General features: G+C 36.8%; 1 protein-coding gene across 1 annotated transcript; it reads left to right on the top strand.

The window, feature by feature from the left end:
* The first annotated feature begins 12,221 nt into the window (after positions 1-12,221).
* LOC129759592 (uncharacterized protein K02A2.6-like) lies at positions 12,222-12,791 on the top strand. The gene has a single exon (XM_055757070.1). It carries the CDS (start codon positions 12,222-12,224, stop codon positions 12,789-12,791), a length of 570 nt encoding a protein of 189 aa, XP_055613045.1.
* Positions 12,792-16,773: the final 3,982 nt, after the last annotated feature.

Raw genomic sequence — 16,773 nt, forward strand, 5'->3', positions numbered from 1 at the left:
AATAGATAGCAAATAGAATTTTTAATTCTAAATTGAGCAACATAGTTGCAATCAGAGCCAAAGTAGGAATAGCAAAATTAATCATTTAAATTCAATTCTTTTATTTCGAATCAATATTTTTGAAATACAAAAAAAAATCGTTTTCATACAATGTGTTAGAAATGGAAAAAAATGCGGATTATGCGGAGTGTTTAAACCTACGCAAATTTCAATAATGATCGAAAAGCTCATCGAAGTGTTCGAAGTGTTCACCATTTGGACTTTCCTCCAATCCAAATCGGGTGACGACCGCCTATGATCCGGTGGCCAGATTGCTGATTAAAAAAAACCACGATATTTTTTCAGCCCTTCTTCATCAAAAAATGTTTTTTGGGATATGCCGTGAAATCTTGAGAGGATTCTCGAAAATAAAATGCTGTAGATGACTGCAAATCGCATGAAACATTCCCAATTGGTGAAAGCGTCATTCTTCTTCTTATCCCACTCGCTAATGCTATTTTTAATAAAGCGTTCAACGAATAAAATTCAAATATCGTTTCAAATAAGCTTGCCAGCATATTTCCCGTACCTTTACGGGCAGGGCAAATCCGAGATATTTAATCAAAAAACCTAGTAGAATCCGCGCAGTTGATTTCAAAATTTTCAATCCAAAAACCAGGCAATATCCGGTCTGATTTGATCAAAACCCAGAAATTGTTGAATAAAAATTAAGAAAAAATACTTGAAACAGTAAACTTTTTTTAATCAAGCATATCAGCATAATTTTAATTGTATTATCGGCCTTCATACTCGTTCATGTTTTTGTTGTGTTTTGTCACAAACATAAAAAAAATAGTTACACGATTTGAATTTTTGTTCGTTTTTGCAAATGAATGTGATAATATCCGAGCAAAATCCGCCCATTTTTCCAACAAAATCCGGGCAACCGGGCCGTGCCTGAACGTTCCAAAATTTTGTACCCGGCCAAGTCCGGTTAAAACCGGGCAATCTGGCAATCTTAGTTGAAAACTATTTAGAATTAAAAAAATAAATAAACGAAACAAGATAAAACATGGTGAAACATTGTAAATTAAGGATTAAATTCATAAAAAAGACTAATCCAAACTAAATAGGGTAAAATGAGTCATGACCAAGATAGAACAAAATCATACAAAGCACAACAAGACAAACAAGACAAAACTATCAGCAATAATATACAACTAGATTCAACAAGACAAAAAATGACAAAACGAGATAAACTAAAGTTAAACAAGATAAATCGATATGGAACAAAATAAAACATGACAAAACTAGATGAACCAAAATGAAACAGGATGAATCAAGATAAAATCAAAAAGTTAAAACATAATGAAACAAGATATAATAATGAAAAAATACACACAGAGAAAAACGATACAACAGATTAATACAATGTTTAAAATAATATAAAACTGGAAAAAATACAGAACAGAACAACGTAAATAAACCAAAATAAATCAGGATACAACCAGATAACAACGGCAAAACATGATAAACCTAGGTAGAAAAGAATAAAAAAGAAAAAAATGTGAAAGTTGAAGTCAATTCAAGCTGGAGCCTTACGTTGATTTACGCTTTTTTACAATTTAGATTTCTTTGTGGATTATTACACATGTCTTGTTATGTTGTTTTATGTCTTGTTATGTTGACTAATTTTACTATATGACTCTTTTGCTCATTCGGTTTCTGTGTACATATTTATTTTGTTTTCCTTGTCTTGTTGATCCAGCTTTGTTTCGTATTATTATGTCTTGTTTTATGGGGGTTTTCATCATTATTTGTTTTGATTCATCTTGATTTTTTGTATAGTTTATTGACACTTTATCCTTAGAGGTTTTTCACGCCCTATCTTGATTTACTATTTTTATGCCTTTTTTTTATCTTTGTTTTATGTTGATTTATCTTTTTCATCCTTGTTTCATCTTGTTAAGTTAAATCTGATTTTTTCAAGTTTTATTTTTTCCGCGATTAATCTTGCTCTATCCTGATTCATTGTGTTGTCATGCTTAATATTGTTTATCCTGGTTTTATCTTTATTTTTCATGTTTTTTTTTCTATTTTTTTGAAATCATTGTCTATTTTGTCTTGTTATATGTACCATTTTTTATTTCTGTTATCTTGTTTTATTTCTTTTTATCTTGTTTTATTCCATTTAACTTATTTTATCTAGTGTTATCTTTCAATGTATTTTAAACGATATTCAACTTTAACTTGTTGAGCCCTTGTACCTAACCTAAATTGTGGGTGTTTCATGCGATTTTCCTTCATTTACAGCAATTTCAAGCGTAAACTGCAATCTTCGATTTCAAGATGGCGCTAGACAACGAAATTCTTCTTCTTTTTGTTGTCCATGTTCCGCATCTCCCATAACCTAGGGAGTCCAAGTCACCGGACATTGATGATCAATCTCAGACTACTCCATTGAGAAGGACTTAGAATTTTTTTCTCCCTGATATCGGTTTAAATAAGGAAAAATCGCGCAAACATCCGTGTCAAAAAAATTGTGACAAATCCCGCGTTAAAAGATATCTACTGCTATCTTAATTCCACTCTCCTGGTATTAGTAAGGTTTCAATTTTTGACACGGTATATAATCCTTTGGTCAGTTGCATCAAATTCGCCAGTTATGAAAGTTGGTGCTCAACATTGTTCACATAACGTGAAATTTTCTGGGAGAAATACGCAAAATTTTAAGTATGTATTCAATAAAATTGGGTAGTTGAAGTCAGCTTATGCCGGAATTTTTGAAACCCTAAAGTTTTATAATGCTTTTTCTTTATAATATAGGTTTTATAATTATAATGAATTTTTCATTCATTTTAGAATGATAAACCGAGTTTTCACAGAACAATATTAGTACTTTGGGAAACCATCGGATCAAATCGTAAAAATTTAGTATTTTTGAGTTACCGAAAGTGAATTTTGTAGAATAAAGTTTCATAGTAAAATTAATAACATCAAAGTTATACTTCTGAGTGCACCACATTTGTGACTATCAAAAAATGAGATTTTTTTCGAGTTAAATCAATGAAAAAAATGGATAAGAATAGGGGTGAGCCAAACAATTTATTATCTAAAAATTCTTAAGTATGTAGATTTTCAAATTTTGAAGTTTTTTAAATTCTATACACACATTGAAACAAAGTAGCTATTTGTGAAGTTATTACTCATGGAATCATCAACAAATTTCAGAGTTCAGATCTGTTCCGCAAATCGTGATTTCAGAAGACAACATCTATTTGTCTGTGAATACCACACGAAGACAGAACTGCCAAAGTTTGGGTCCAGATTCAGCTCTGCAAGCAGCAGAGAGAATGCCTCGAAATGGCACAACTAACATACATATTATGACAACTCCATTGGTAATCGGCAACTGCCCATCGGGAAACTCCCTCGCGCAGAAGATTTTCTGGGGCTGTTTATGATGAGGGTGAAAAAAAAACATGGTGCACGCGTTTTCCAACCAAAAGAAGGATGAATGGGCGCAAATAGTTTCAAAATACTAAAAAGATTTCATTTACGAATGTTACGGAAGAAACACAACTTTTTGCCAGTTATTGGAACGTGTACCCTATACTCGATTCATAAATATGCCGAAAAAAAAAGAAATCATGAATCATATGCTGGCTTTAAAAAAAAATATCAAGTACCATGACCAACCACAAATAATGTTCGATGATTTTGGAGGCCGGACGGACAATGGAAGACATGGACTCATCGGTTCCGATTCCGACTTCAAGCCCCGGGGGTTGGAGTTTAAAGCTCAAAATAAACATTCCACCTTTTGGTTAAAAAATGTCAAATCGTTGGGCGATGAAAAATTTCTACACTTGATTCCCATTTCCCCCTGTGAGAGACATCTATCGATGGGCGGCTTTTAGGTGGAACTCGGCATTAACCTTACTTAGCCGACTTTGACATTTACGTGTTTTTGTGTCTTAATCACAAGGTAGAGACATCTTTAATCAAGATCTAATTTGAGCGGCTCGAAAAATGGCTGCCCCTAAACAAAATACTCTGGACAGACAATCGACGACCATATGGCTCGGACAACCCCCGACACAAATCCGCACAGGAAATTTGTAACGGAAATTTCTTTCTTTAAACAAAGGCGTATTGATTACAATTACCTGGGTCTCAAGCTAGGGCTCTAAACGTCCGACTTAAAGATCGAAGAGCGGGGTCGTAAATGTTTGTCGGGTTTCGGTCATGCCCCCAAAAACTCCAGATTTGCCAGAGCCATTTGTGTCTACCGGGATCGAACGATCAGCATGAATGAATTACTACCGGACGAAACCTGCCTCTACTCAGTTCGTCCATCCTTTCGGAGCCAATCTGTCAACTGTCAGTTCTTTCTTTTTTATGGTTTACGATATTTTAGCTAAATAAACTAGACCATTCGAAACGATTATTGCCCCAGCATCTAGGAGTAGGTATCTCGAATAAGAGATTTACGGCTTTATTACTGTCTCGTGTGGGGATTTGTAACGGTTTTTTTGCGGAAATTTTCCGTTGAATTCGAGCAATGCTTTTCGATGTGACGCGTCATGACAGCTACTTACCAGGAACATTAGCACCTCAACTGATGAAAAAAAAGTTTTTCAATTTAAATAAGTTCAAATACTAAGATTTGATGTATCAATATGGGTTCTGATATTGAATTCTGTATACATTTTTTCCCTTTTGGTTTCCCTTATTCATTTTAAGTTGATTTTTTCTCAATTTCATGGGTCTTGGTCTTAACTTTCTTGTTGATTCTAGATTATCTTTAAAAAGCTTCAAACCACTAGATGTTAAATTTTCTTCCATTTCCATGTCTTTTCAAATTATAATTGGACATTCGTCATACCTCAGTCAATAGAACGCTTGCACCCTGACCCAATGGCCATGGGTTCCGGCCTTAGAGTACACCTCAAACAGATTTGCACCGGATAGGTTATTCACTATTTGGTCCTTTATATGAATGTCGCGAGAAACTTTCAAATAACATTATTATTTTAGAGTTAAGATTTAAGCTAACTTCGTATTAGATATTCATTTAGAAGCGTTCTCTTTTTCGAGTTCTGAATGAAAATTTTGGTTATGACTTTAGAATCTGATCTTTGATGTAAGATTTGATTTCCAAAACAATAAACAAAAGAAATTAGAATCGAGGTATAAGAATTGAATTTCATTTCATCAAATTAAATTCCACAAATGTTAAAAAAATTAAAGGTACACAAAACGAACAATTTGTTCAAATTATTTAATAGAGTACTGAATAATCATGGCATAATTGCATCCTCGTGACCAATCAACAAAATTAAAACCTGTTTATTCAGATAAACCACAGATCAAATTGCAAAATTTAAACAGACAAATGTGGTACATATATTCAATTCCCTGGGAATGTGGGAAAGAATACTGTTTACAAACATATCAAACTCTGTAAAAAAGGATTGAAAATCGTAAAGCAAGTCTCGAACAACACTAGAGCCACGGGATTGACACAACATGCCATAGAACAGAACCATAAGTTTCTTCGACAAAGCATAAATTTTAGATAAAGTAAACCAAGAAGGAAAACGAAAAACAGCTGAAACACTACACATAAAACTAGAAGAACAGTAAGCATCAAGCAAGATTCGATTGAAATATCTAAAATATATAGCTCATTTATAAAAAAAAATTGGAAGAGACGCATCAATTCACAACTAAAACGACGGATTTAAAGACGACGTGACCGAACACGACGACAACAACTAACATCACGACGACACTGTGACATTGTGATGGAAAATTGTGAAGAATTTGTTGTATTAATTTAAGTTTTGGTACTCTGATATAGTTTTCTGAGGATGGCTGAAAGTAGTAGGCCGAAACGTTGAAGAATTGTTTTTATTTGATTTCAAATTAACCGAGAAGCATCAGCCAGAAAAGCCAATAGCAAATTATATATCAGGATTAGGATTATCGATGAAATGGCAAAAATAAAATTTCTTATTTCGTCATTAGGACGACAAAATCGGGTTTTCCCTGTGTTTGTTTTGAGTTGTTATTTTTATACTTTTTCATGGTTTTGATGTTACATTCTGATGCCTAAAACTGAGATTAAATGTAAGATCCTTAACCCGAATTTTTATACTTATACATGGAATAAAAGTTTTATTTTCCGGAAAATTCAATAAGTCACTTAAACGCCTCCACATGAAGTGGCACATAGGGTAACGGACCTATTTTGGACCGCTTTGATAAGTGGCTATGCTATTTTTTTTGAATAAAAAAGCATATGTTACAATTTTCGCTTGACTTATCCGTTCATTACGAAGATCAATGCTTTTTCTACCGAAAAACATCGTCGTTTGTTGCAATGTTACAAGATTTAAGCCTAAAAACACGTTTCTTCGATCATTACTCTGGTCAGTATTTTGGACCACCAGGTTTCCATTTTGGACCATCCTTTGGACCTATTTTGGACCACCCTTAAACTAAATAAGTTTTTTTTTTCTAAATTTTGCTATATTTCGACAGCGATTGATGCGCAATTATGCGAATTATTCAGATAACTTTGTCTTTTCTTATTGTTATAGACAAGTCAAGTTTTGTTTGTTCGATAAGAATAGAGTAAAAACAGTAAAATTTCTCTGTTATATGGTGTATTCCAAATGTTATGAAAATTCTGAAAGCACACTGAAATCTCGTCGAAACTTTTTCTGCAGTGTTCAATACTGGCCAGTTGGCTTATCTTTATGCTCAATTTTCAGAACGCGAATCTCCTTCAGGCGACCCAATGATAAGTTGAGAAAGTCTGACATCATGAACTTCGCGACATCAATTGATGCATTTTAACTTCCAAAACCTTAGTGGATTTGGTTTGGCTTTAGTTCTGTAGATAGATTCAAAAAGATAAAAATGTGCGTGATTTATGCTATCTTTTTAGCCATCTAAAAGCCAGATTTTTCTCACAAAAAATCAGTTATAAGTTGGATACTAACTTTGTTCTAGGATAAAAATTATCGTTGGAGCAATTTTCCAACAGTTTTTTTTCAATTGCATAACCACAGGGGCTGAACACTAGATTTATAGTACTTTATCGCTTGTAAAATTTACACATTTCAACCACCTTTTCCCAAGTTTTCAAACATATATAGCTATAATTGAATACATTATTTGATGAAATTGTTCTATGTAATATTAACTGAGATATTTCAACTAATACAACAACGAGTTTGCATATTTGTCGATTTGTTGTCGTTTTTTCCAAAACCCTCCTTTTGACGGGTTTTATATTTCGTTTCTTCTACCTACTCAAGGTTTTTTCCTCGAAAATCATTCCTGAATGCACTCATTTTACTGGCAATCCTAAATGGTTGAAACTTTTAGACCAAACTTTCAATAATTTTTCATGAAGCATAAAAAACAATGTCTTAATAAAAAATTGGTGCAAGTCCAAGTTCTCATGTTTTGAGGCTTCTTTAAGCTGTAGCTTTTAACAACTGCTTATCAAACAATTGCCATTGATGTAGATTGTTAGATTAACGTGATGCAAAGCATAGTGCACAAAAAGTAAGTTAAATCTATGAATGGCTTGGTTTTATGCCGATTAAAGTGAACCTCGTCTAAGGGCGAGTTTGGGCTTTGGCGAGTTGATTAAATAAAATCGTGCTTGAATTCCAAATTTTATTCATAATGAGTGATTGAAATAGTGTGCATAATTCTTTCATTTCGTCCATGAACATTTAACAGCAAATTTAATACCCAGGTTATGTTGAGTGGTCGAAAATAAGTCGCTAAGGAATTAAGTAGGACCTATTTTCGACATGAGTCAAATTGCTATTAAAATCAGTTAATTTGCTTTTTCAAGCTTGCAAAATAGTTTTCACGTGTTTTATCATAGCAGTGAACATGCTTGTATTTGTAAAATTCATCACAGCTATGCAGCAAACCTCTTGAAAGTTGACTCCAATAATGGCATGTTCTCCTGCCTGATTCAATCCAACAGTGAAAAATCAAATTTTTAATTTAAATTTTCTCTCCATTAACAGCTTACTTAAATATAATTTTAGATGTGATTAGAATCATAAGAAGTAGCTCTAACTATATTTGTTCAAAATTTTTATGAATAACATGAATTATGAGAGAAATATTGGCAAAAAGCTACAAGGAGCTCGAAGATATGTACCCGGTCCAAAATACGTCTGTTACCCTATATAACCTCAAAATTAACCGTAAACTCAGGTGCACGCATCAAATTTAAGCTTCGCACTGCCATTACTTTTTACTCCACTGATATTATATCTTCTAACCTTTTGTTATAGCTAGATCAACTATTTCACTATAATCTGATGAGATTTGATGTTTATAGAATTTCTGAGACTGGAGATACAGCAATCTAATATTTCACGTTTTTGCCTATTTCATTCAAACTTAAATATATAGGAGGATAAAAAATAAGCTGCGTTACGTTTTCTAGTTTCGTTTCGAAAATTTAGATTTCTATTGAATTAGTCTTCAAATTTCCGTTAAAAGGGATAACGAAAAATAAAAATGTGGTTTATTGGTGTATAATTTTTTTTATATGAATTGATTAACCCACTGAATCAAAGCAATCGATAGATTCCTTTTAATTCAACCACGGTAAATGGCAGGTTCAGATACCGGTATTTCGATAGCAACTTCCTATCTTCTTCAGTGATCGTTTTCGAAAGGAATCATTCGATTGCTTTGATTCAGTTGAATCATTCAACCAAGTAGGCTCGCTACACAATAGAGTGATTAACCCAATTATTGTATTTTTTGTCACCACCATTTTTTGCCACCTCTGACCAAATCACCACCCACCGTACCAACTCGGAGAGCAAACAAACACGTTTTGCTGGACGCGCTGCTTGTGGTTCTAGAAATTCAGGAATGATTTTACGTTTATAATTTTAATATTTTTGTGAAATCTCACAGCGTGAATTGTTGCACCTCACTAGAATGTGGATTAAATTTGCTTTCTAATGAATATACCCTTGATTGGTCCAAACTATGTAAAAGCACTGAAATCCGGGTACAACCTGACGGTGGACCACAAAAACAGATGAAATTTCAATTTGTAAAAAAATCGCGCAAAGTAGTGATCTTTGAAAAATTCCAGTTAGTTCAATTTTTGTTGCATGGAAAATCTAAAGACAGCAAAATGTTAGAATTTTAATAGATTTTGTAGTCATATTTTTTCCTAAAACTCTACCATCGCTCAATCAGTATTTACAAGCAATCGAATGAAAAGTAGGGTTTTCAGACCATTATTTTGAAGTTTTTGCGACCATTTCATTAAAAAAAATTTAAAAAAATATTTCTTGGCTTTATTATGTAGACATTAACTTCAGCTTTCATATGCATAAGAAAAATATTTTTTGGACTTGTTATATATGAACTACAGCAGTTTTCCTGAGGCATATTTTTTCGGATTTTTTTTAGCTTTAGCTATATATAACGTTCTAAACATATTTTACTGACATTACAAGGTTTCTATTGATATAAGTTTTATATGAAATTCATAATAATTCAAACGACTTAGATAGATTTTACTTTTGGAGTGTCAAATTGACACTCTCATGCGGATGAGGGTTAAACTAAAGCCCTAAAATAAAAGTGCGGCAGACTGTCATCGCGGAGTTCCAATCGAACTGTCAAAAGTCGTTCCAATCGAGCATAACCATATTTACCATTTCAAATTCGTGGCAGGTATTGCAATCTGTGTGACCGTGACTTTCAATTTTTTAATTGAAATTAATCAAGAAAGCAGAGAAAATTCATTGGAGCAAAACGGAAAGAAGTACTTAATTTTTATTTTAACAATTGACACAACGGAGAACAAATCAAATAATATTCACAAAACGAAAATCAACTTCACAATCTGCGACACAGTTGCACATCAACAAGAAGTCATGCGAATGTTTTCGTTATTGGCAGTGTTGAAGGATTACAGAAGCTTTTTCAGTGCTACCGAATCGGTGAGAAATTCAGTCTGCCGCACTTTTACTGTAGGGCTTTAGGTTAAACGACAATGCAAAGATGAGGTTGCTTCTCCGTAAGATTGGCACGCAGTTCCACGAACGCTACGTGAACAGCATTCTCCCAAAGCACCCCCGAGAATTCCGTTTCGAAGAAACCTTCACGAAATTGAAGAAACTTTTCGGAAGGCAAACACCACTCTTCAACGCTCGCTATCAGTGTGTCTTCAGTATGTGAAGAACGATGCTGATGATTTTTCCACCTACGCGGCCTCCATCAACAAACACTGTGAAACGTTCCAGTTGACGAAGCTCTCCAACGATCAATTTAAGGCGCTCCGGTTCGTCTGTGGTCTCTAGTCACCACGCGATGCATACATCCGGACACGATTGATTGGCAAGCTTGAAGCAGAAGAGTCCGCACCCGCCGGTGATGGAACCACTCTGACGCTGGAAAACCTAGTGGAGGAGTGCAATCGGATCATCAACGTCAAACAAGACACAAAAATGATCGAGAAGGGGGGAAATGACAAGTACGTCAACAGCATCCCCCATCATTCGAAGCCTGCTAGCAAGAAGGTCCCGAAAACACCCTGCTGGTTGTGTGGAGACCAACATTACGTCAGGGATTGCTCTTATCAGCATCGTTATTGCAGCAAGTGCGAGAAGAAGGGACACAAAGATGGTTATTGTTCCTCTGCTGAGCATAAACCATTAAAGCCGGTCGACCAACCAAAGCCCAAGGACACCGTCAAATCCAATGGTACTTTGGTTAATCGGTTGGACCACTCCACTAAACGGAAAAACATCAAAGTGGATCTCAACAACTTCCCTGTCCAGTTACAACTATACTATGCGTCGGACATTACAATCATCTCCGAACAGGTCTGGGAAACAATTGGTCTACCAGCAATTCAAGAGCTGGAAGTTATAGCTGTCAGCGCATCAGGAGACGAGATTGGTATCATCGGTGAATTCCTTGCAAACATCACTGTCCATGGTACCACCAAGCAAGGCCGAGTTTTCATTTCAACCAACCCGAATCTCAACGTCTTTGGCATCGAGACGATTTATCAGTTCAATCTCTGGTCGATCCCATTCAACACACTGATCCAGTCCGTTCAGCAGAAATCCAATATCCGATGTTGCAGTTTCTGCGCCGCAAAATCTCCGAGGAAAACCAATCTGGAGTCATGGCCGATTCCAACGAAGCCATGCATGGGAGCGCATCCATGTCGACTACTTTGGTCCTGTGGATGGCTTCTACAGGGTGACAAAAAAGTCCGGTCACACTTTTTTGGGGTCGCCTGTAGCCTAAACGTTGCATCTCTCTGGTGCCTTCTATATGTCAAATGAAAGGGCTAACTCTGCTGTCCGTTTCTGTGCAGTTTGTTTACATTGAGTTGTGAGCCATGGCATAGTTAAAGGCAGCTGTTATCACTGCTCGGTTTGGCGCGCAGATAACGAGATAATTTTTTCGGACTGGAAGCTGTTCGTTTTGGAGCAAACAGTCAATCGCCATAATGATCGAGTTTGGAGTGTGAATCTCCAGCAAGCTCCTGCGGACAAGCTGAACGTTTCCCGGTTCCAAAATAAGACATCAGTCTTGCTTCCAGACAGATGGCGCCCCATCCCACACCGCAATGGCTGTTCAAGCGTGGTTTGAGGAAAACTTGACCGATTTCTTTTCGAAGATCGTTGTCTCCGGATCTGAATCCACTGGATTATTTCGTGTGGGGATACATGATGTCGAAGCTGAACGACTATTTTTTTGTTGTTTCGATTAAAGTCGTTTTACCGCTACTTTATCAACGTTCCAGTTGGCGGACAAATATTGAAAAACTTATCCGGTACAACTGTGTTCGATGTTAACTCTTGGGCTCGAACTCGCGGACATCGGCTCAGGAAGCAACAGACTTGCCAACTAAGCTATATCACAAGCCCTGAAAGACTATAAAATAACAAATTTGGAGCGATTCAAGCGAGTTATCACGAAAATCTGGGACCAGATGCCGAAGGAGCAGGTTCGCGCCGCTTGCGACGACTTTCCGAGACGTCTGAAGCTGGTTCGATCAGATAAAGGTGGTGTAATTTCGAGACATCATCTGTGAAGTATCTTTATGAGTTACTGAATAAAGCTATGAAAGCCAGATTCAGATTTTATTCTTATTCTTTGAAATATAGAGATTTTCCTGTGTGACCGGACTTTTTTGTCACCCTGTAGCTATGGTTGACGCCTATTCCATGTGTCCCGAAGTTTTCCGTATCCGCAGTACGACAACCACCGCAACATTGGAGATCCTTCAAGAAACCTTCGCAAGGTATCCACGTACCCTGGTAACAGACAACAGTTCCCAGTTCGTGAGCTCAACGTTCAAGCAGTTCTGCGAATCAAACGGTGTCTGCCACATAATCACGGCTCCGCATCACCCGCAGTCAAACGGACAAGCTGATAGATTCGTAGACGCACTGAAAAGGGATCTTAACAAGCTCGTCAAGGGGGAAAGCAGGGAAACTTTCCAGCATCTTCAAATTATGTTGTCCACGTACCGTTCAACACCGAATCAAAATGCTCCCGAAGGAAAGACACCTGCTGAACTTTTCCTGAAAAGACCGGTTCGAACAACTCTGGATCTTGCCAAGCCGCAGATTCCGAGCCCAACTGAAATGAGCACGAAGCAACGCCATGATGATAGTTTCATCCAGCCTCCTGCCACTATCAATTCCCAGTCTCCTGACTGTTCAGTCCAAAATCGTAGGCTTCTCAGTTGGCTGATGCACTACGATCTTTCTTAAAGGGGGAGATATCAAGGGATAGTCAAGCTAGCCATGACTTGCTGTCATGGCTATGCAGTAACAAACTAGAAAATTTTCATAAGTCGTATTCTGACCACGAAAGAAACAAGTTGTAACAAATATCGTTAGACAGTAGTTCCCTTGTTTCACTTATAGAAGAATACAACACTTATCAAACCTCTTTCGATCTGTGGAAGAATAAATTTTCCTTCAGCGGGAATCAAACCCCCCTACCTCCCTGCGATGATCCAACTCCGAGTGACAAAAGAAGAATTGGAAATTTGTTCCGAGCTTATTATTACTTTGACTTACCCTTTTCTTCCAATCGACAAGGGCCTTAAAAATTTCAGCATCAGTAACGTCGATCAGGGCTTCGAAAAAAAAACTACGAAATAATCAAAAAAACGTGCAACACAATTTCCGCAACTCAAACAAACTCAGCTGATTTACAACCCAATGGTTGAGAAAATTCCTCAAAATGGATTTCAGACGCGATTCCTCAAAATGGACGTAACGTGAAATTCATGAGGAAAAATATTCGTTATCTACTACACTACCAGATTCACGTAGAATCGAAGGTATGCATCAAAAGCTTAGTCTACGTGAAAAATACCGTAAAATTACCGTACCCCTTTGGCTCTGAGGGAAACAGAGCTAGACATCGTATTTTTTGTGAAAATCTGTAGAAATTTTCAACAGCTGTCTAATTTTCGTTTCCACAACCAAATCTAAAATTTTCCCATGATAAACCAACCTGTGTAAGGCTATTTTAAAAAAGATCATCAAAAACTTGTGCCAACCTCCTAATTCGAAGTCCAAAAGGATACCGCTATCTGCAAGTTAGCGACCCTTTTCGTGTGACAGTTATCTGCTCCGCCCGCTAAAACAACTGTTGTTTTGGCACTCCGCTAGGAAGACCCGCTAGAGGGGTCCAAAAGGAGCTGCACGCAATCCGAAAATTCTCCCACGCAGCCCTAAGCGCCATCATCCATGTGACAATCTTCTCTGTGCCTTTAGCCCAAAAATTTAACAAAAGGATAAGATAGAAGCACCTGTGGCTCATCGAAAGGAATAGTTTGCGGTTCCTTTAAGATTTTTTTCATCCTTACGCAGGACTCCGAAGAAAAAAAATTGGACCATAAAAACGCCTTCGAGATTTGACGGAATTTCCGAGAATGCTGCGGTTTGTTCCGAGCGGCCGCATCGGCGAAAAACTTGTAAAAGGCCGAACCTTTCCGGTAAATTTATTTCCCGATAAGCGATCGTGAAAAGCGAAAACCCGACCGGAGCGATCTAAATTATTGTGTCGAACAAGGCTTTTGTTGCCTTGGCTTATCCGAAGGAGTCCCAACGAGTGAGTCCTTTCAGTTAGCGCCAGGTAGCTTTCAAAGGGAAAATCGGCCGGGATTGGGTCCTTTTTCTTTGATTGTTTTTCGGCCTAGCTCTGCGCAAATCAAAGCTTATCTGATGCAATTTGGTTGATTTATCTGCAGCTCAACTACCTATAAAATTGGTTTTTGGTCTCTTTGAAGTGACTCCGTTTTCTGGTACATAGATCATCGATACCGGCGTACCTAAAAAATCAAAAAGATTTTGATTTTGCTTCTCTTTTTAGATTCAATAAAGAAGAGTACACCTTTTCTAAGCTATCAAGGTACTATAGCTGCACGGTCAACGTTCGAGTATTGTTCGAGTATCCTAATTTAACGTTTACGGTGATACGAATATTTTTAAATGTTTTTGTAGGATATTTCCAACAGAATTAAAATTGTGTTAAAAGCAGCACATTTTTTAGTGCATTTTTGACTTATAAATCAATGATTTTATAATATGCTCTTAACGAATAAGCCAGATTTGTTGCTGCTTTCATAAGAAAAAATATGATACTTTTACAGAAAATTGATTTTAAATAGTTGATCTTTTCCTATACAACCTTACAAAATAGCAAATGTACATGTGTTCTTTAACATTTTTCTCTGTTTAGCACTCTCTTAACGACGTAGAGTCATAAAAACGATGCATAAGAAATTCTCAACCCAACAGTGTTCAACATGTGCCGAGCTAGTGGGTCTACACAAAATCTCTAGCATAGAAAAGATGAGGAGAAAGATAAAATCTCTCACACCATCATCACCCCCCGCCAATAAATTCATAATCTGCAACATTATTTGCTCAAGCCACAACCCCCCGGCCCGTTTTCGAAGGAGAGAAGGGAGAAACTCATAGAAACATATACTGCATAGATCTCGGGCCAACCGAGGCCGAAATCCGTTAATCCAATTACGATTACCCCGTAAAACCAACAAACCGTAGCGGAAAATTTCCATTCTTTCTATGCTAATCTTTCTAGAGTTTTTGCTCCGGAGAAGATATCTTTTCCCTTCGGTCAGTTTGGCGGGCCAGAGGTCATCGTCGTTCTCAAACTACAACCAGCACCAGAAAAAGAAGGGGTTCTTCGGCCGGTTGAGGCACTAATTCTAAACCTAGGGACCATTTTGACTACCTCGTAGGTTTGCAAGCGAAATCCGACGTTGGGTCCGAAAAATGGAAATGACTTTTTAAGCGCTGATTTCGAACGATTTTCCTGGAAGCTAAGCCGTTGTAAATTAAGGATTTTTGCGAGTTGAGCTTCTAGGAGCGACAGAAAAAAAATCTAAGGTAGTTGCTTCGAGAAAAAAATCCAGATTCAAAGATTGTTCCTAGGAATTTAGACAGCCAAAACTATCGATAAATCGTTAATCCAATTTCGTCCTCTTGGCTTAAAAATTGTCGAAGGCTTAGAAAACTTTTGGTTCGGCAAAGGTTTTCCGGTGGGTGTCATAAATCCTGTTAGGAATGGTAGTTAATTCAATTATGGAAGAAAACCCAACAATCAGAAAAGTTTGGAGGACGTTCTTGAATTGAAGTCATTTTTTGCTCAATTTTGTAAAACTTCACACAGCACTGGTCGGAAAAATACAGTCTAGGCAGAATTCAGACTTAAAATTTAGCAGTACCTACATACATATTTGAAATCGCCAACTAAGAATTTAGCACCACCAACTAGAACACAAACTCTGTCTAAGTTGGCTTAGTGACCAACTAAAATTGAATTAGCGGTTTTGTGCCAATATCAAATTAAAATTTTTGGTATTCAGTTTCAATATATTGTTTTCGGATTATCGGATCATTTCATATCAGGTGTTCACGAAAATGAAACGACCTTCTTTGGTTTTGCCCAAAATCAGTGGAATGACGTATTGTCATCTAAATTAGAAAAATCCTAAATTTTGGAATTTGGGTGGGTTTTGGAAAACAAATACCTTTTTAATAAATAGGCGATTAAACAAAATTAATAGAAAATAAAATTTATTTCCATAAATTAGCAGAAAATGTATCGATGTCTCATCTGCCAAAGGCGTTGAGAGGCAAAATTGAATGGGTTCCGGTAATTTCCTTGGAGCTGGAGCATTCGATTGGGGATTAAATACACTCACCTCCACGAACTCGACGATCGGATTTGTGTTTCTCGAGCTTGGGTTCATACTCGTTCTTCAACGCTCAATGTTCTTCAGCTGCAGCATCCGTTGCCACATTGCAAAGGAAAAAATCAAGAGCTAACAGACAACAATTCCAACAAGAATTTACTACTACATGCTTGAGAAAAACAGAAAAAAAGAATTCTAATTCATCCACTTGGAGTTTACGTGAAATTCATGTGTCATTTATATGGGAGTACAATAACTACTACAAAGCACATGTAGAATCGATGTGATGCATCAAAAGCACTATTTACGTGAAAAATCCCGTATATTTAATTTGTAAATTATTTTGGGTGTGGTCTTCTCGTCCGCAGTTGCTTGTGGAGTCCATAGTAGGCACTGTCATTGTCTGCAGTCACCAGTGAACCGAGATAGACAAAGTTTTAGACTATCTTCAGCTCGTCGCCGTCGATCGTGAGCTTGTTATTCCTGGACAAGCGAGCTCTGTCAGTCACGAATCC

This window comes from Uranotaenia lowii, chromosome 1 (assembly GCF_029784155.1).
Source record: "Uranotaenia lowii strain MFRU-FL chromosome 1, ASM2978415v1, whole genome shotgun sequence".
NCBI lineage: Eukaryota > Metazoa > Arthropoda > Insecta > Diptera > Culicidae > Uranotaenia > Uranotaenia lowii.

Coding starts and splice junctions, on each gene's coding strand:
- LOC129759592 (XM_055757070.1), top strand. CDS start 12,222: ATGGTTGACGCCTATTCCATGTGTCCCGAAGTTTTCCGTATCCGCAGT.